At 39.6% G+C, this 22,134-nt stretch overlaps 1 protein-coding gene across 3 annotated transcripts in view; it reads right to left on the bottom strand.

The window, feature by feature from the left end:
• Window positions 1–22,134, bottom strand: part of DOK6 (docking protein 6) — a 369,141-nt gene that overhangs the window by 84,523 nt on the left and 262,484 nt on the right. For all 3 annotated transcript variants that reach the window (XM_014572701.2, XM_014572702.2, XM_006121422.3), the window contains one exon: window positions 6,956–7,094. In XM_014572701.2, coding sequence (XP_014428187.1) covers window positions 6,956–7,094 — 139 coding nt within the window. The remainder of the gene's footprint in view (window positions 1–6,955; window positions 7,095–22,134) is intronic.

Genomic DNA, 22,134 nt, shown 5'->3' with positions numbered 1-22,134 from the left:
AGGGTCATTAGGAACAACTGCAATCATGTGCTTTGACAATCTTTCATAATTACTACCAGAACTGACAATAGTTGACATTTTTACTGTTAGTAAGAAGAGAGAGGTAAAGGACTGAATGGGCATAAAGAGTGAACTATTCTCTCATCCCTAGAGGCCAGGTTTACACTTAAAACTTTTGCTGATTTGATAACAGGGGTCAGGGTATGATTTATATTTTACAATATTTTTATACTGGCAAAAGCATTAGGATATATGTAGTTATACCTGCAAAAAAGTGCTTTTTCCAGTTTATTTTGTTTGGGGAACTGGTAATAAGCTATACCACCCAATGCACCCTTTTGCCAGTATACTCTGCATCTATCCTGGGGTTGCCGGTACAGCTGTAACCTTTATAACAGTGTGATGAAACTTTCACTAGTGCTGTTGTTTCTCCTTTGATATTCAGAGGATTTCAGCCAATCTCTCAACCTCTACAAGCATCAAATCTATCAAAAATGATAGCAAGAGACAAATATCAAAACAAAAAGTACCCTGGAAGCTTTTCATCTTTCACCAATAGCTACAAGTACAACTTATTAATGATAAAACCAAACATAGATATAAGCTCACATAGACAACACAGTGGCACCAAAAAAACCTTTAATAAAGCTAGTAATTATTTTTAATTTTAAATATTATTAAAATAAACATTATTTTAAATGTTTTTATTAAAAAACCACTGGCAAAAGCATGACATTCAGAACAAAAAGAGTGATTCTGGCACTCTAAAAAACCAGTTCGGAAACACTAGAAAACAGCTTTTATGTTCTGTCAGTAAGGTACTTTCAGCATCAAGTACGATAGTCTAGCGTCCTGTACCTTGTACCGTCATTTACATCTGTTCAAAGTGAGTGCAAAATACTGTTGTGTGGGTGTGTTAATATTTCATAATCACTTTGCACAAAGCACATGACAGTGCAAAATCTGGGACATCTGTTTTTTCTTGATATTGATTTGGGAGCAAACACAATCCATGATTCCCACAGCTGGGAGAGTTTCTGATTGCAGCAGAAGCAATGTAGCCAGTTGAGGAGAGTGCTTCAACCCCTGTTTCATGGTGTCTCCCATGGAGAAGAATTTGGCAAGGAATCAAGTATATGTGTCCCTCACTATATGTATCTACCGGGAATTTTCCTACATTGCGGTGATGGTAGGGTACATGGTACACAAGAGCAACTGCAGCTTCATTTCATGCCCTTTGGAGAGTATTGTGAATTATTCATTTTTTTCCCTATCCGATGCAATCCCCAGAGCTCTCCAGCAGACAACACAGTTAGTGGTACTGTTAAGCAGTAGGATTCTCAGCACAGAAATTCATAGAATTATAGGGTTGGAAGAGGCTTCAGGAGATCATTGAATCCAACTCACTGCCCAAACCAGGACCAACGCCAACTAAATCAGTTCAGCCAGCGCTTTGTCAAGCTAGGACTTAAAAATCTCCAGGGAAGGAGATTTCACCACTTCCTTAGGTAACCCATTCCATTGCTTGCTTCACCACCTTCCTAGTGAAATAGTTTTTCCTAATATCTAAGCTAGACCTCCCCCACTGTAACTTGAGACTATTGCTCCTTGTTCTGTCCTCTGTCACTACTGAGAACAGCCTCTCTCCATCCTCTTTGGAACCTCCATTCAGGTAGTTGAAGGTTGCTATCAAATCCCCCCCCTTGCTCATCTCTTCTGCAGACTAAATAACCCAAATATTTCAGTCTCTCCTCATAAGTCATGTGCTCCAGCCCACTAATCATTTTTGGTGCTCTCCACTGGACTTTCTCAAATGTGTCCACATCTCCTCTGTAATGGTGAGCCCAAAATTGGATGCAATACTCCAGATGTGGCTTCACCAATGCTAAATAAAGGGGAATAATCACTCTCCTAAATCTCCTGGCAATGCTCCTGCCAATGCACCCCAATATGTCAGTAGTCTTCTTAACTACAAGGGCACATTGTTGACTCATATCCAGCTTCTCATCCATTGTTATCCCCAGGTCCTTTTCTGTCAAACTGCTGCTTAGCCAGTTAGTCCCCAGCCTGTAGCTGGTGCTTGGGATTCCTCCATGGCTACTGCAGGACTCTGCACCTGTCCTTGTTAAATCTCATCAATTTATTTTGGCCCATTGCTCTAATTTGTCTAGGTCACTCTAGACTCTATCCCTAACCTCCAACGTATCTACCTCTCCCCCTCACTAAGTGTCATCCATGAACTTGCTGAGGATGAAATCCATTCCCTTATCCAGGTCATTAATAAAAATGCTGAACAAACTGGCCCCAGAACCAATCCTTGAAGCACTCCACTTGATACCAACTGTCAATCAGACATCAAGCTGTTGATCGCTACCCACTGAGCCCAATGATCTAACCAGCTTTCTATCAACCTCCCAGTCCATTTATCCAATCCATACTTCTTTAACTTGTTTGCAAGAATACTGAGAGACACCATATCAAAAGCTTTGCTAATGTCAAGGTATATCACATCCATCACCTTCCTTATATCCACTGAGCCAGTTACTTTGTCATAAAAGGCAATCACGTTGGTCAGGGACGAATTGCCTTTGATGAATGCATGCTAACTATTCCCAATCACTTTTCTCTCTTCCAAGTGCTTCAAAATGGATTCCTTAAGGATCCTCACCCCCCACGATTTTTCCAAGTACTGAGTTGAGGCTGACCAATCTGTAGTTCCCTGGATTGTCCTCCTTCCCTTTTTTCCTTTTTCTACCTTTGCCTTTTTCTAATTGTCCGAGACCTCCCCTGATTGCCACAAGTTTTCAGAGATAATGGCCAATGGCTCTGCAATCACATCAACCAACTCCCTTAGCACATTCAGATGCATTAGCTCTGGCCCCATGGATTTGTGTATGTCTAGCTTTTCTAAATAGTTCTTAACTTATTCTTTCTCCACCAAGGGTTGCCTATCTCCTACCTGTACTGCGTTGTCTAGTGCAGCAATCTGGAACCTGACTTTGCTTGTTAAAATAGAGTCCAAAAAAACCCAAAACATTGAGTACTTCAGCTTCTCCCACATCTGACATCATCTGTCACCAATTTACTTCCCTCATCCAGTAAGGGTCCCACACCTTCCCTGACCACCTTCTTATTGCTAGCATGCCTGTAGATGCCTTTTTTGTTACCCTTCACATCCCTTGCTAGCTGCAATTCCAGTTGTGTTTGACCTTCCTTTGCATGCTCGAGAAGTATATTATACTCTTCCCTAGTCATCTGTCCAAATGTCCTCTTCTTGTAAGCTTTTTTTTTTCTGTTTAAGCTTGCCAAAGATTTTGTTGCTCAGCTAAGCTTGGTTGCCTACCGTATTTGCTTTTCTTACTGCATATTGGGATGGTTTGTTCCTCCACAATCAACAAGGCTTCTTTAAAATACAGCCAGCTCTCCTGGATTACTTTCCCCCTCATGTTAGCATCTCAGGGGCTCATGCCCATCAGTTCCCTGAAAGAATCAAAGTCTGCATTTCCGAAATCCAGGATCTGTATTTTGCTGCTCTCCGTCTTGCCTTTGGTTAGGATCCTGAACTCGACCATCTCATGATCACTGCTGTCCAGGTTGCTACCGAAACATACTTCCCCTACTAATTCCTACCAATTAGTATATTGATTATTATACTGAGATAAAATAAGCCTTTTTGTTTACATAGTTACCCACCTCTTGATTAAGTTTTGCTGCTAGTTATTATCAATAACCCTATTTGACAAACCTCTTTGGTCTTTTCTTCACTGATAGAATTTGGTATTTTTTAAACATTAAAGAATCCTACTTTGCTTTTAGTTCTCATAATGGTGTACATAATCTATGTGCCTTATCAGGGTTGCTATGGTTAAAGCTTTACAGTTATTTCCTTTATAAACCATATTCATCTTTTACAGTATTGGATTATAACAATTTTAATCTGGAGGAATGTAAATGTAGCATTAAAGCATTAAGTATTAAAATGCCACAATGTTCAGGATGAAGCATACAAAATATTCAAAGCTATTACAGGTAGTTCCTTCTTTATTCAACTTATGGTGACTGGAAGAAGGAATAAGGATAAAATTAGCCTTACTTCATTAATTTCCTTTCTTTTCCCTCTTTATATATATTTTGTGTGTGTGTGTGTGTGTGTGTGTGTGTGTGTGTGTGTGTGTGTTTATCTACCTATATTAGTAAGCTTCAGCTTTTGTGTTTTATTTTCTTTCAGATCTATAAAAATGAAATGCAAAATCCATATGTAATACAACATTAGCTGCACACAGTTCACAATAAAATGAGTCAGAAAAAAGGAGAAGTTAAATATTAAAAACTATGGGCACAAGACCAAAATGGGAGCTTTAATGCAGCTTTTAAAATACATTTAAAACCTAGATGTAAAATATATTTTTGCTTGCTTTCTTGCATTATACATTCACAATTTGTCTGTTAAGAAAAATGGGAACATCCAGAGAAGCAATGGGATTATGATATTGGAGCTTCAATGCAATGCAATCTAATTAAAAATAAAACTATTTTTGTTAAAGATTTTGTGCTCTTTCAATTACAGGCTGACGTAGCTTCGCACATGCATGAGACTTCCAGTAAATGATCAAGTAAAAGGTGACACTGGACTCACGACACATTTATAGACACCAACAAACTTTCAGGCCACTTTTATAAACCATTAAACAATAAAACAATTCACATGTCTATTTTGCCACCTTTGGAGGTCAACATAGAGACATAAGTATAAAAGACATTGGGTGGGTATTTCTCAGTCTGCACTAAGAATGCAATGTTGTGCACCATATGGTCAGAAGCAGCATAAATGATGTTTTTTAAAACAGAGCCAAAACAATTTCAGTAAGCAGTAAAGCTGCGGAGGAGCAGGTGGGAACCCCTGAAAGACAAGTCCCGTTAATAAATAAAGCAAAATGCAGTCTCTCTCTCTATTCTGATTGACTCAAAAACAATAGTCAAACAGGGTGCAATTCCTTCTCTATTTTGCTTTGGGAAGTAGCCATCAAGCAGCTACTTATGGCCTTGATTTACTTCCCCTTTTCCCGGGTAAGGATGCAAGCCACAGTCTGGATGGGGTAGCCACAAACCATAACCACTTACTACAGGGCCCTGAACTGGAACACATACCCTGAACTGAGTCTGGGTTGCTCTGCCAGCTACTGCAGAATGGTACTGCTTAGGGTAGTGAACTGCAAGCCTGCTTGGGGCATTGCGGGAGTCACAGGGTCAGGGAGACAGGCGTGAAGACTGTCGGATGCTGTTTCAGCAGAAAGACTTTGAAGGACACTTCCTCCAACCTGGAAGGGCAATCACAGTGTGTTCTGGTCTGAAGCCTGAGTCATGATGCAGCTGTGCTGCAACTCTGTAAACAAGAGGAGACAGAGCTGCAGATGGTAGGGGAAAAAAGGGATGGGGTGTTGAACTGGGCCATGCTAATCTCCAGGACTGCTGGAAGAAATTGCCATCCTGTGGTGAGTGGAAAACCCTATGACACCTGCTCCAATAATCACTTTTGTTAAAAAAAAATCTACTTTATGATACGCCCACTTAGGGTTGCCACCCATCTGCATTTTACCCAGACAGTCTGTTTTTTAGATTCTGTGTTCAGATGCCAAATTGTGGGGCAAGGGAAGAGATGGAACTGCAGGGGATATTGTGGGTCCAGGTCAGCCCCCATGGAGGGTAGGTCAGGAGCACTACCCTTCTCCAAGAAATCCTGGCTCCTGGTCCTATGCTTGGGCCTCAGCCCCAGCCTCAGTATGGCTCCACACCTGGATGTGGGTCTGGCTGCCAGCTCCTACCACAGCCTGACTGCAGCTCTGCCCTGCCCACAGGTCAGTCCCTGTCTCTGCTCTCAGCCACAGAAAATGCCACCTTACCCCGTCGCATCCCACCCCACAGCTGCACCCAGCTCTGAAGAGAGAGAGGGACAGGGGAGTGAAGCCCTCTAAAGTTTGGGGACCACTGCATTTAGGGTTGTTAGGTGCATGGTTTTCATTTAGAAAGCCCAGTAAAAGAGGTAACCTGTTAGTGTGTGGTCAGAAGTACTGCCTGTACACCAAAAACCTGTTTAAAGAGAAAACCGGGGGGAGGGGAGAAGGTGCTGGGTCATTAACCCAGCCCCACCCCTGGAGAACTAGGGTTGTCTTTTATCTCCATGCAGAATTTCATGTCAGGCTGCAGCCACTCCCTTTCCAGCCCCAGAGCAGAGGAAGTCTAGCTGGGTAAGGGGAAGGGAAGTGGAGATGAGCCAATGAGAAATAGGAGGGAAGAGGTGGGGCAGAAGACATGGCCTCAGGGGTCCAAATACTGGAAATTAGACAGAAGGCAACACTATGAGAGATGAGAATTCAGATATTTTGTAGAGCACTGTGTGTTTAGGACAAGAGGAACATTACTAAACATCGTACCATTTCCTCAATTGCTCTTGTCAGCTTGGACGTTCTGCTCGTTTCCAACTTCATTTATACCTTGAGTTTGAACTCTTTCCCATCTAGGTCAGTAAATCTTCCTGTCTCCAGTTCTATAATATTTTCTATTCATATTTATGCTTTAAATCCTCATCCATCACTTTTCACTGTGAGTTTTGCAACTCCCTTCTCTATCGCTTACCCAGATCTCCATATTCCAGGATATGCCAAATGCTTTGTCATACATACAAAGGAGAATGTAAGATTATGTAAAATTCCAGGATATAGCTGAAACTTATCTTCACTTTATTTTTTTTCCAGGCACTCTCTGAATTTGCCTGATAGATGATTTATTTTATATATTATCATCTTTTAAAAGATAATCAAAGTTGTTGGAAGCGGTTGTTGTTGTTTTTAAACAAACCCTTAGTTGTGACATTTTTAAGTGGAGTTGGGCTCTATGATTATCATAATCCCTTACTTCACCAATGGAAGTTTTTAAAATACTGAAGGTAAGATCTTACCCGTGCCTTTTGCTCCATCTCCATCATAAGCCTTTCATGTTGCTCAGCTATCGCCAGTGTTGCAGAATGGACTTTCTGATAGATCATCTCTCCTTCCCTCGTCTGAAAGGTGAACAGTCCCTCTCCTGTGTCACACATCCTGGGATAAAATTTAAGGAGTGGCAGGAATGAAAAAAAAAGTGAGTACTTGTTTCATAGCAGCAAAAAAATAATGTGCTGACCTCTATAATTCATGTGCATGCCCTGATGTTGGAAATGCCTTCTCAACTTTCATAGCTAAACTGGTGGCATTTTGAACCTCTGCATGGTTACTTCTACCAGTGCAGTAATGTACTATAAGACACGTGTGCACAGAACTTTGTGAAGGTAGACTTTAGACATACAGCAACATAATCTGAACCAAAAGAAAGGTGCCTTTATAATAAATAAGAAACCTTTAGTAATGCAGTCAACTATTTATGACATTGTTTCAGAAATCTATACTGGTGATTAGGCAATTAAATGTAAATACCTTATCACTTCAGTAATGCCAAACGTACAAGGTACATTATGAGTCCATTAACAGAGCATGGACGCTTCAAAAATGCCATTGTGGTCTATCATTGGAAAGAGCTTGTATTGAGAGATAGCATTAAAGGAATAAAGAGATAATATTCATATTATTGGAGTTCATTTGCACAAAACAGCTTTAACAACTAGTTTGACGTATACAGAAGCCATTCAATAAGAATATATTCTACATTATGAATATTAGGGGTATTATACAATTAAATTAAAATAACACAAATCATAATAAAATAATATTTTCTTCATTTTTGAAGGTAAGTGCCATATCATCACACTCTGGATCATCCTGCATTTCCCCAGGACAATAGATGGAGGAAGAGGAGAGGTAGATAAGATGAATAGCTGACCTGGGAAAGATTTATAAATGTGAATAAACATTCAAAGATGTGGTAGAAATTAATATTGAATATTCAAAAGGAAGAACAATCTGAAGAAGACATTTATGATCTCAGTTTTCAAAGAAGCCTGTAACTTTGCCCTTGCAATGCTGCATGTGCACCGATAAAATCTACATTTATGCATGTAAATGGAATTTGTTGGATAATGTGAGGAAGTGGTGTGGTGATTCAAAAATGCATGTGCTATTGTAGAGACTAAGCTGAAATCTGTTCCTTAGTTTGATCCAGTATTAATAAATCAATTGTTTTGGTACCATTTATGATAGGAAAATGTTTGATTTTCTAGGACATTAGTAAAAAAATAAAAATAAAAATAAAATCAACAGCTCAATAACTTCTGTTAAATGTCCAAGGCAAAGAATTTGAAAAGTCACTATTGATTTTGGGTGTGTCTGTATTTTGATGAACCACCTGAAATAATGTTAAATGCATCTAATTTTTCACAAAGGGCATAGCACCCACATTCTGAATCTTCAGTGCTTCATGTCTAGCAACGAAAAATCAAGGCATTCCAAATCACTAGTCACTTTTCAAAATCCTGGCCTTTAAAAAGTTCCTACAGTTTTACTGATTAATTTTTCTTATTAAAAACAAAAGTTGCTTCTACATTAATAAAAAATTCTAATTCTATATGATCTTAAATATCCCATTTTAATAAACACCCATGAATAAATCCACTTGCCAGACTAAGCATATGCATTAAAGTTGGCCATAAAAATAGACTGAAACTTTAATATATTTTTATCTCTTACCAAAATTTTGATGCAAAATTCATTGCAAATTTTGAATATTTTTGACCAGCTTCAACATTAGTAACACCTCTTTCCAGTCCACAGTATTATTTCTGTATTGAATCATTGTATTAAATATTTATGAGGAGGGTGTTTAGCTGGCCCCTTTGATGACATCAAGACTGTTTACATAACACATCAGGTGAGCACTAGACCTAGTTCAGGAGTTTTTCCAGGAAGGTTCATAACACCAGTCCAGATCAATCTCTAAAAATTATTTAATGGGATGGGGTAGGGAGGCTGGCAGAAAGATTTTTGGTGCAAATATTTGCTAACAGACAATAAAGATGTGAAGTTGAAAGGAAAAAAGAAAATAAAAAAATATCCACTCTAAAGTCTACACTCACTTTAATATACTGTATTTATTGCCATTTGTGAGGCAAAAACCAACCAACCAGATTCAATCTGTTTATATAAGGAGCAGAAGAGGGTTACTAGCAAACTTGGCATTAATTCAACAGGCCAATTTGAAGCAAAAACAAAAAGATTTATATTAAATTCCACTGCAGACTAAGGTCTTTCTATAAACATAGAAAATATTTTATGTATTTAGTCACAAGACTCCAAGGAGCTTTTGGTACAAATGAAATGTCTCAAGAGGTTTGAGACATTACAGCAACAGCATTTTCATTCCCTTAGGGCATCATATAGCTGGCATTCAGCTTCTGTGTAAAGAGATCTTAATAAAATTCAAATAGCGTGAAATGGAAAGTCTGGAAAAAATGATGAGTTTCACAAACTGAAACAAAACACTATCTCTTTGTTGGTTTCAGAGGAGGAAAAAAAATCAACAGGGACCACAACAAGAAAACAATGAACAGGGTTTGATTAAGATTCAAGAGTTAAGCTGCTTATTTTAACAAAGCAAAGCATAATCACTAGCCAGAGCTGAAACAATCAAAAGCTTCTCCTATCAACCTAAAAAGCAACAAGCAATGAAACTAGCCCATGCAATGGTATGACAGCTCTCAATGGTGAAGTCTAGCATGGAGGTGGTGTCTTCCAATTGGAAGGAACCAGGAAGCATAATGTGTTGTATTATGCCAATATGAGGACGTTTTTTATGGTAGCCTTCCAATAAATATTAAATCCCTGGCTAAGGATTTTCTATGCACGCAGCTGCTAAAATGGGGGGAAGGGGAGGAGAATAATAAGCCTCATCCTCTAAAGTGCTGAGCAGGCTTATCCCCCTTTGAAGTCAATGGGAGTTGAAGGCATTCAGCACTAGAGCTCTGCCCAAAAAATTGGGCAAAATTTTTTTTTCCTGTTAAAAAAAAGTCATTGCATTCAAACCAAAACAAATGAGGATACAGAGACTTGAACTTGGGTTCCCTACATATCAGATGATCACCCTAACTGATGGTTTATTAGCTGTGTGGTATCTGTCTCATTCATTTTTTTTTTCAGAAAAAATGTGAGAGGTTTTGATTTTGTTCTTCAACCCATCAAAGCCAAGACTTCTTTTTTCTAATGGAATGGTTTTCAAGCCAGCTCTACTCAGCCCCATGGAGGTCTGACCCTTCTAAAAGTAAAATGGTCTCTGGAAATACTCGGAGGGACATAGCTCCCCGATTCCACTGGGCTTAATACACACGATCACTCAAGGAGGTGAGTCCATTCCATGGATAGTGTACAGCAGAGTCTTCTTGCTCAGCTCTCTGCATTATTAGGAAACAGTAAGGTAACCCTAATTACTTGTGCGCTGTATTGTTTTCCTCAAATGGCAAGTGGTTAGGCTAGAAATCAGAGTCCATGAATTATGAAATGTAGCGCATTGTAGGCTACATTAACCCTAGCTAGAACAGGGAGATGTAACTTGTACCAGAGAAATCAGCTATAGCTTGAGGTGTGGCATTGATTCTTAAGGGCAGAGATGAAAGCTGGTGTTTTTCCCACTGTTGGTCTACCTCAGGAACTACGCTAGGAAAGGGCAGCTTTACTTCTGCTGGGAACTCTGTAGTAACCTAGCCCACAGAGACTGCCAAGCGTCCATTCAGTCAGCACATTTCTAACTGCTGTGCTTACACATACACCAGCTAGCACTGACCACAGTACAATGCCCTGCAGAGCCTTTACCATAATCCTGTATTCCGTCTGTCCCCTTCCCCATTGTAGACTGGCTACTTTTCAGACTTCCAGGCATTTACAATGAAACTACCTCCTCTCCATCTTGGTTTACACTGGCACAAATGGAGGTACACTGAATGCTATGCTACAGTTTGTGCAAAACCAATGACTCTTGTACATTCAGGCTCTGGGTTACAGTTAAATCTGTTTGCTGGTTTCTTATATTTTTTAATAAACAGCCCAAAGAGAAAGAAGCTAAACTAACCTGATGAATGAACGCAGCTTAGGTGTCATCAAGAAAAAATGTGGGGGTCTGCAGAAAAATCTCATTTTGCCAAGAAGTTTCTCTCAAAACCTGCAGTGAATGCTTATGCACTTTCAGTGAATGCTTATGAACTCAAAATCAAACAATTACCTTCTTATGTACTAAGGCATAAGTATTCTGTACTATAATACAAGGTGATGAAATTCTTAAGAGTACACCTTTTGTGCACAGCAGATCTAGGCAATTAACAGTTTTATTCAACTAACAGCTGAATCTACTTTGTCATTTAGCTACACTACTTTGCAGATTTGTGTCAGGAGACACATAACCACTGTCATGGAACTCTTTACAGTGGGTATAAACATAGTTTTTATGTGCATGAACAGAATAAATTGCAAAGAGAAAAGCGGAGACGCACATAAGAATACATACATTGGGTCAAACTAATAGTCCACCTAGCCTAATACCTTGTTTTCTGACAATGGCCAATGCAAGATGAGGAGAACAGGACAATTATTGAGTCATCCTATCCCAGCATCTTGTAAGGATTAAATGTTAAAACCAGAAGCATACAAAGTTTTTCAAATGAAAAAATAATTCATTTGAAAAATAGCCTTTCAAAATAGACTTTAAGATCAGAAAAGACTATCATGATAATCTAGTTTGACCTCCTGCATGTTGCAGGTCACAGAACCCTCACCCACCTACCAACCCACCCCTGTGAGAGACGCTCAACCTCTGGCTGAGTTACTGAATTCCTGAAATCAAGATTTTAAGACTACTTTGCAACTTGGATCCAGCATTTACACTAGTGTAAACCTGCAAGTGATCTGTGCCCCAGGCAGCAGAGGAAGGTACTTTTTACTCAAAATTACTGACACTATCTATAATTTTATTTCCTGCAAAATATTTTTTTTGTTTCATTTGGCACAGTCGAAGCTCAGAGTAATGAACACCAGAGTTATGAACTGAACAATCAACCACACACCTTATTTGGAAGCAGTGGAGACAAAAACAAAACAGAAAAAAAAAACCCAACCCCACAACTCCCCCCCTCCATACAGTGCAGTACCATGTTAAATGTAAATTACTAAAATAAAGGAAACGCAGTATTTCTCTTCTGCACATTAAAGTTTCAATGCTATATTAAACCAATGTTCGGCTGTAAACTTTCAAAATAACTACAAGTTGAACCTCCCTGATTCAAAACCCTCGGGACCTGACTGGTCCTGGACCAGGGAATTTGCCAGGCCAGGGGTGATCAATGCACCAAGGTCCCTACTTTTCCTCCTGTCCTCCCCACTGCTCTCCCCATCAGGGGGCTCCACTTTCTTCCCACCCTCATGCAGCTGTAGCCACCCAGGGCTCCGCTTTTGTCCCATGGCTCTGCTTCTGCTGGGAAAGGGGACTCCATGCTCCGCCCGACAGCCCTGCTGCTGCTAGGGCCTCTTCCCAGCAGCCCCACACCTGGACCTCCACACTCCGCCTGACAGCCGCACTGTGCCAAAGGCTGTCCCCAGCACCCTGCTGCAGATTGGGACTCCGTGCTCTGCCTGCCCTAGACTGGCAATGATCCTGATCCTGACAATGCCAAAACAAGGGTGTTGCCGAACTAGGGAAGTCCAGATTACGGAGTGTCAACCTGTACTCTGTTTATTCAGAGTTATGAACATATCAGAGTTGTGACCAGCCTCAATTCTGGAGGTGTGCATAACTTTGAGATTTTACTGTAAATGAAAAATGTTAACCATTTTGATTTAAAATATCAACTATTTTGGGTAAAAAGTGAATTTGAAAATCCAATGAAACTAAAATAACTTCAAAAACACAGATATATTAATCATGTTTCAAGTGTTGATTGGCATTCGTTATGCACAATTGATTGGACTTTTTTTTGCTACTTCTGCCATGGATTTGGTCTGCAACCTGGAGCAAGTCACTCTGACATAAATTATCACAACTATTTTCAGATTTTGGTTAAAGTTCAAGTTATCTGTATTATTACAGAATGGTCCAGATAGTTGAACAGACAAACACTGACCTGAAGACTGACGGTATAATCTGATGTAACATAATACAATATAAAGCTATGTATGAGGACATCAGATTTGTTTATACTTCTTTATTCTCTAAAAATAATGGCTACCAATTTACAGATTTTTAGTTGATCAGACTACGGACTAAGACAGACAGGACATACTGGAGTTATTAACATGTAGGTCTGTTCACTGGCTCCATTAGATTAATTGTTGGCAAACTGTGGCACAGTAAACACCATTTTAAAACTAATTTTCCAGAGCAGTAGCAAATGTTTCTATTAGCCCAGTAAATAAATGAACAACAAAATATCCATCTGCTTTCATATTTGATATGTACAGTCATATATCATATTAAACTGGGGATTCAATATACAGTACCATAATTGCATGTGTCCACATTTATCTACAGAATACTTTACTTCCCACTGATTCAAAACCCACTGAAGTCAGTGGGAACATTCAGATCAGACCTTTATGTAAGAAGGGAGGATTAACATTCCACAAAATAGCAACCCTGGAAGGTATTTCATCTTGGAATGTCATAGCATTAGCTCACCAATTGGTCTTAACTATAGGATCAACACTAGAAGCTCCAGCTGCATGTATAAGACAGACACCTAAGGTGACATTTAGTAGCCTGGATGTAGTAGACCAATTATGAAAATTACCTGGACATACTCATATGTTCCAAGATACATGCTTTTGTCTGAATTTGTTTGTATGGATGCAAACATTCATCCACTATAGGACTACTGTTGAGAAAGCTAATGACAACATAAAAAAAAATGTATGGACTTAAAAGTTGCCATTTACAAATGGCGCTTGTCTCCAGTCATGGTTACAATATTTTGTAAAGTTAAATAGACATACAACACAATATTCAGTCACTGTACTTAAAAAACAAGAGTTTGACTTTCCCTCAATGTTTTTAAACCTAACTATAAATGAGATCCTAATAAGAAAGGCACAAGAAAAGCAAATGAAGTAGATTATAGGTACTATTTTTACTTAGCTATCTGAACAGCTATCTAATTACTAGATTTATGCTTTTATTAGGTTAAGGGGCATGGCACCTTTTCAGAGGATAGTGCAGAATGCTCAAATACTTCTCACATTACACACTGTTGCCACTGATTTTAATAGCACTTCTCCATCTTTTTATAATTATTTGAAGATTTAGGGCATGGGCAGTGAGTATAAGAGGCAGGGGAAGGCAAAGCCCTGCTCACACTCAGTTGGCTCTGATCACTCTCTGACTCCCAGCCCGCACCTTCCTTCAGAGTGTCTCCCCCAGTATTTCGGGGCTGTCCAGGCTTCAGCCCTGTTGAGGTTGGGGCCATGCTAGGGTCTGGGTCTGGGGAAGGCTGGGGACTGGGCACCATCTGAGGCCAAGGATGCCACTTGCCATGTGCCCTCTTGGGACGGGGGCTTGCCTTCCATTCTCTCTTCCTGTGCTACCACTGGTGCAAGGGAAAGCCCGTGCCATGCACCGCCTGCTCTTGCCGTTTGGGGCTCTAGTTGGGCTGGGGAAGTCTGCAGTCACTCAGCGCCTACCTTCCATCCCTCCCTCTTGCCCACGGCCAGTAAATGCTGGAGCCGTGCATCACCCTCCCTTCCACCCCCCCCACCTGTTGGAGTGAGGCCCTGCTTGGTTCCCACAGGGTCCTGGGAAGCAGAGGAGGGGCTGTGGGCTTGATTTTCCCTGCCCGAGGTTCACCTATCACCCATGGGGCAAGAGAGCTGAAGAATACCCCCCATAAACCCAAATGACTCCTACATGATCAGTACCTCTGAATATCAGAGGAGCAATAGTTGGGGTCCTGGGCCCTTTAAATCACTATCAGAGACCCAGGTGGCACTGAGGCCTAGCTAAGCGAGGCTACTCCCTAGCCCTGCCCCTTCTGCCTGAGGCCTTGTGAGCCCCCTCCCTCCACCATTGTGCTGGGTCCAGCGAAGTCTATCGCCAGCCCTGGCTGCTCTGAGAAAATGCAGTCTATTAGAAAGCAAGAGCTTTTAAAAAGGTTTTATTTAGATGTCAGATGATACTCCCTGGAAAGTACACGGTGCATAGGTTGCAGATAGGAAAGGCGAATTTAAATTAAGAAAATACTAAGACTCCAAAGAGGAACTGATACATACTGTATGACTAACAGCAGCATTTGCAGTTCTGTTAGTCAGGATAAACCAACGGAGGTAAATTATGGTGTACCATGGATTTATATTCCTTTCTTTGAGACAGCCAGCACTTGTCATTTTTAGGTCAAGGTGAGTGGGATTGATAAACATTTGTCTTTTCCTAGGCAAGATGTTTAAGCTAAGGGTTTCAAAAGTGATCAAAGAATTTGGGTACCCCTGTGTTTGAAGTTTCAACTATTTTCAAAATAGTGCTCCCTAAAAAAAGTGAAGAGAACCAGCTTGAAAATTGGACCTTCTAAGGTATTCAAGTTGAGCACTCAAAAAATGGGGAAACCAGAATTACTACTCATTTTTGAAACTTTCAAGTCTGTCTTAAAATAAATGGTGACATTTATAATTAGATTAATTCCTCGGTGTTTCTAATTAAAAATGTATTGTGAGTTTAAGAGTTCCAACCAATATGACAGTGTTAATTTAATTAAAGAAATAAAAATGCTTAGGCAGGCATTTCACTAATGTGAGGTTTAATTAAAATCATATTAATTTTTTAAAAATATGTAATTAGTCAGAAATTAGCTTATGAACAGTCTTCACTTAACCCATGAAATAAACTGAGCTGAATGAGCTAAGAGGAACAAATAAAAACATTCCAAATTCATGGCAGGGTCTTTAGTGCCTGAGGCAACATGATTAATTGTGATGGCAGAAAGAGCTATGAAAATGCCATTCATTCTCGATTATCAATTCTGCCTCCTGCTAAAGAAACAGATAAGAACATGATCAATTATTACCCTCACATTTTACTCCTCTAATTCCATTGCTCTTGTATTTTGACTTTCCATTGTAGTTGCTTAGCCTGAGATTGTGTCATTTAATAGTATTAGTCAATATTGAGCCTGAGTTGGAAGTGTATGTGTGTGTGGGGGGTGGGGGTGGGGAGGGGGAGAGGAAGGCACAGGCTACAGAATTACCTAAAAGTATTTTAACGGGGGGGATAAATGTATTGGCAATTAAATAGCCTCTGATTTTCTACACTCTTCTGTTCCACAAGGAGATGGGAGAATGTCAGAGACTCTTATAAGTGGTATATCCATGAGCCTCTCCCTGAACCAGCCTCATTTTGCTTCTAAACCACTTCTGCACTCCAAAATGTGGAAAGGTCACCTGACACTGAGCTTGATGCTACAGGACGTGCTTTCTCCAAATATTGTTCTTACTTTTCCTGCATAGCACAACCACATTGATTTTACAGCCAGACTGCCCACTGTGAACATGGAAGCAGGAGCTATGTTTGCCTCTTCTTACTTCTCATCCAGGTCTATGATTCCTACTTCCCACTACTGGTAAGCCTTCTTTTGAAGGTTCAGTATGTTTAGTGTCATCTCTTACTGGGACCTGCTGTTGGTTTTTTTTTTTTTTTTTTTTTTTACATATCTCTATGTGCTTCAAAGAGGCATATGTGGATTCTGGGATGTTACCAACAAGGCAGCTCAGAAGAGAGATGGACTTTAAACAGTTAACCAGAGAAACAGCTGGACTGAGAGATGAAGTCAGCTAGTGCCCTTACTCTGTCTCTGAGGGCACAAGACAGTCAGATGCCATCCACTATTGCCAGGGCAAGGGTGATAGAAAAGCGATGGCTCCTCCTGGAAAAAAATATAAGTGCTATGGGTGGGAAAGAATGAGCATTTACTGTTGCAGAATATTTAGCTGTGTAACGAAGATATTCGATTTCTGTGCATTTTTCTCTTTGACTCTCTAAAGACTGCTGTTTGTGAAGTGTGGCAGCCATTTTGTGTCCAGTTTAATGAGATTGTCAGAGGACACACAAACACTGTGCTATCTCTCAGACATTTACTATATCTTTTTTCTCGTGCGGCTATAGTGTCAATCTGAAATAAAGTTTAACAAAAAGCCCAGCTCTCTAATCAACAAAAGTTGTGACAATAAAAGATATCACGTCACCCACCTTGTATTTCTAATCAGAAATAAAGGTAATTCTGATAAAGTATTTTGTTCTTTGGGCATCAGTGTAGCTAACAGCCTCCACAGGCCCCTAGGCAAAGTGGGGTAGGGGACCAGCTCCACACTCCCTGAAGGGGCGGCCCTCAGTGCTGCCCAGAGCATGGCATGCCCTTAATATTGCTCTGCATACAGGATTCTCTGGAGGTGATTTAAGGGGCCAGGGGCTCTGGATCCCTAGAGCCCCATCTGAATTGTAGGGCCCTGGGGTAATTGCTCCCTCTTTTTCTCCTCCCCCCCCCCCCCCCATAGGCAGGCCTGGAAGGTATACCCTCCTCAGGGTATCAAGGGCATCTGTATATAACTTCCCTGAGGGAGCCACATATTTTGCCCAATCAAGCCATCAACATGTGCTAACTAGGCTCCCTCAATATTCTCTCTCCGTGAAAAAAGGCATGATATGTATGACACTGGAAGGTCAGCTCATGCCAATGTCCCCATTTCTCAAATGGACACTAGCAGACACAACTGGAATCTGGTGTACTTGTGGGTTAATATTGACAAAGTAGGTATTAAAACAAGAAAGTTTAGATTCTATTGAATGTTTGTGATTTGCAGTGTGCATTGATCTTGCAATATTTCTTTTCCATATTGTAATATGATCATGGAGCATGTATAGAATTCCCACCATGTATAGAGTTCCTCTGACCATGGGGCTTGCGATACAGAAGAGGACAGTAATTAGTGGGAAGGGCTGCTATCCTACAGAAATTGTTATGCCCCTTCTGAAAAAAGGAGACCCATCAATATCAGTGGGCTATGATTGGCTCTTACAACTGGAAACTCCCTACAGCTGTATTGAAAAACCAGTGTCAAAAAGGAATAAAGACTCTTATTGTTGCTCTGTTCTCCTTTAGTGAAGATGAGTTATGCAAGTGGACTCCTCCCATCAAATGTGCTTGCAGCACAGATCACATGGTAGTAGGGGGCTAAAAGTCCAAACCAAAGAAACTAAGGATCACTATGCTGCTTTGTTTCTGGGAGGGGTATGGTGTTTCTAGGCATAAGCAAGAGATGCTAGGTTGCTTAGTTTGGGTTAATACAGCTTGTTCATTATAAGAGCCTATATTACCCTTCAAAACCTAAGACAGTAACGCAGTCATGTGTCTATGTTCATTTCAGCATAGTAACTAATGCTCCACTTTCCTTTTTCTACTTAATAAATCTTCATATAATTTACAGTAGGATTGGATATAAATGTTGTCTTTGGTGTAAACCCTCAAGTGACCTGGGGTAAGTGACTTTTGGGACTAGGAATAACCTGGTGAAATGGGCCATCTAAGTCCAGAGAACCTAAGGGGACTGTATTTTGCTCTATGTTAAGGGTGATAAACTGCGTAAGGAGTTTGCACTTGGTGCAGCTAGTTGGTGAAATCTAAGTTTAGAATTCACAACCAATTAGGGTTTTGTGCCCTTGTTTTTAACAGTTTTCCCTAAGGTTGATTCTCATGATCTTGCATCACTTTTGGAAGTTTCACAACAGATAATAAAAATTTTGGGGCAGGGACAGCTTTGTATTCAAGTGTCATGCCTCTCTATGATACTATATAACAAGAGAATAAGAAATAATTCCTGTGCTATAATAGCTATGACAACAAATACAGTGACAGTTGTTGCAATGCTTCAGAGGGGTAGCTGAGTTAGTCTGTAACAGGAAAACCTAAAAAACAATAAACAGTCTAGTAGCACCTTAAAGACTAACAAAACATATAGATGGTATCATGAGTTTTTGTAGGCAAAACCCACTTTTTCAGATGACCGGCAGCTGTTGCAATGATAGGAATAAACAGATGAAGATATAAGACAATGTTGATAAGATGTAGAGTATTGTGGTAGGGTAAGGAAACTCAAAAGGTGGGGTGTGTGAATCAGTAGGAAAAGGTTACAGTACATAAATGTCCTGAATCTAGAAAAGGTCAATAAATGATGAGCTGTGAAAATCAACAGGAGGCAAGTGGGAAATGTTTAATATGAGAGCAGACTTTCAACTGGTGACAGGAGTTGGGACAAGCCCTAAAGGTGAGAAAAGGTCAATGAAAGCAGAAGAAAGGTCCTATAAATCAGTGAAAGATTCAGAGACAAAGAATAATTATGTGAAGTACAAGGAATATACAAAGGGCAACATACAAAACAGGTAGACGTTCATAATGATTCTGTCATTTACCCAAGGAAATGGGTGCGATTTCAAATGGATAAGCTGCTTCATTTCCATGTTTTGTGGTAAGCATCATGGAGTCCTATTCAACATATCTAACAGAGATATAGCAATTATAAGGTGAAAAACAATGGAACAAATTCTTTCCTGATATAGCTCCATTTATTTCGTAGTTTATCAGCCCTATAATTTAATTTCCCCACACATCTGTCAGCGCCCTCCATTTCTAGCTTTTTTGTAGAATTATGAGTAGATATACAAGAAATCTTCAGGTTTGCCAGCATAAAAACTGATTATTTACTGCAAAGAACATTATGTACAAAACATGTTTTTTCTTGGTGTATATAACAACTTCATATGATTTTAAATGTGCAGTCCCCATTAATTTTATTCCTTGCCTGGGTTTGGCAGTTGTAAAGTGCCTATCATGTTGGTTATTAGTATTGATTATTTTTATGAAAGTAGCACAGTTAGACTTTGGCCAAAACTAGTATCTAATTGTACTGGGTGCACTAATCTTACAATATCTCAATTTCATATCGTAATATAATGTTTGAGCAGGTGTAATGTGCACATCATCCAGTGTGAAGAGCTGCTCTTCTACAGAAATGATTATTTTCCTCCTGACAGAGAAGAGCCATCAATACCAATTGGCTTTGGTGGTATCAAACACATAGGACTTGTTTATATTATTGCTTACGCCAATATATCTTACATCACTCACAGGGATGAAAAAAACAAACCTGTAGTGTCATAAGTTACAACTTAACACACTGTCTACATCACATTATATCAGCAGAGGATGGTTTTGCTGACATACCTTCTGCCTCTCTTTGAGGCAGAGCAATTACATTGATGGAAGAGCATCTTCATAGCGGAGTGGTAAAGACATGGATCTAATAAGAGGAAGTACCTGCTGTTTTTCAGGTCAAATACACAAGACAGAAGGAGAGGAGAAAGAAGATATTAAAATTTCCATTTTACGAATGGGAAATGGAGACCCAAAGAGATCAAATGATTTGTTCAGGTCACACAGGAAACAAACCCATATATCTTAGTTCAGAGCCTTAATTGAAAGACTACTGTTCCTCTTGGTATCTGAACATTTTTCCAGACAGAAAATATATCCTCTGAAATGATGAAGTTCTCTATATTGCCATTTTGGATTTCCTCTTCTGAGATGCAGAACTCCGCTAGAGGTGGATGTGAGGACTTGCTCTTAATTCTAGCTGGGATTCTGTTGTTCCAGAGAGATCCAAGAAGCCTCTGTTGTGTCCTGCAGAACCATAACTCTTTCCAAGTGACAGCTTTATCTTTTCAAGATGTTTTATTTATATTTAAGGTAATGAAACTCTGAGCCCATTTGTGATAGACTAATGAGCACCCACAAGTGGATGCATGTTAATATTTATGACTATGCTACAATAGCAGTTTTTCACTCCTAGATTACACTAAGTTTTTTGATTTTTAAATAATTTTAAGGTAATGTGACAAATTTAAATTTCCACCGAAACCAGTCAACAGTATAAGCATAACATACGTCTTTCATTTTTCAAATGTTGATGTTTATAACTTGCTCCTGAAATGTATTTTTCTACTTTTTCCAATAGCAGGGAGAGCTTTTTTGCACAGTTCTAACAATGATGGCATCTCTGGAAATTCATTTTTCTCACGTACCTGTGCTGTCTCTCTACTGCAATAGCCTTCCCCACATTTAGTGTACTGAAGCATGCAGATCACACTGGTGGAACTGCAGGAATAATATCCCATTACTGTATTTTGCATATTTCTCCCTTCCTATTTAATGGAAGTACAGTCTGCAGACTATGTCAGCAGATAAGCTGTATTATTAGCTACACTATATGGTCACAGTCCTGTAACTGACTCAGAAAAGGGAGATTCCTGCAGGATTGGAGATATAATATGCAATTGTAAGGGATGCACTGCAATGTTTGTCAAGGTCTGTTACCTTCAAGAACCAGGATTCTTTGTTGGCAACTAGAAATGAATCTGATTGGCTTGCTTCAGATTATAGAAAAACCTCTAGCTTCTTTTCTTTCACTAATCAAATTGGTCTTTTGTGTGCAGCTCATTTCATTTCTTTTCCTTAGTGAATCAACATAAATCACACTGAAAAGTCAACAAATAGGTCTTATTGCATGGCGGTGACCCTGATATAAAAATCAGAGTGAAAGCAAATAGAGCTCTGACCAAATATAGTTACCATCTCTCAGCTGCTTAGTAGCCAGTTTGAAGTGGCATTCTTAATTTAGTTCCGAGGTAGCAAGTGTTTACACCACAAAAAACACCACCATAACTGTAAGGTTTGTTGACACTCATATCAGAAAGGAGAATGAATCCAAAGACTTGAATACCCTCAATCCCAGTAGACAAGGGAAAACTGGATATAATGGTGTGTAAATACAGGAGAGGATCTATGGAATACTTTCCCAGACACGTGTGAAGTTAGTTACATATGATATTTGTACTTAGGAGTTCAATGACTATACATCTGAATAGTCACCCATGACTAGCTAAAGACAATTTTCCAAAATATGACTGAGGCACTTTGTTGGGAAAGCTTGTGCAGCTTCTGTGAATGTACATTATCATCATCATCTATAGAAACAGAGGGATTACGTCTTCTGGATTGGCAATGAATACCAGCATCTTTCACCAGTATTCAATTCATTTAAATACATTAATATGTAGATGAATAATATATACATGATATAGTAT

The sequence above is a fragment of the Pelodiscus sinensis genome, chromosome 2 (genome assembly GCF_049634645.1).
Source record: "Pelodiscus sinensis isolate JC-2024 chromosome 2, ASM4963464v1, whole genome shotgun sequence".
Classification (NCBI taxonomy): Eukaryota; Metazoa; Chordata; order Testudines; family Trionychidae; genus Pelodiscus; species Pelodiscus sinensis.
The sequence above is the reverse complement of the archived record's forward strand: the minus strand, read 5'-3'. Positions and strand labels throughout refer to the sequence as shown.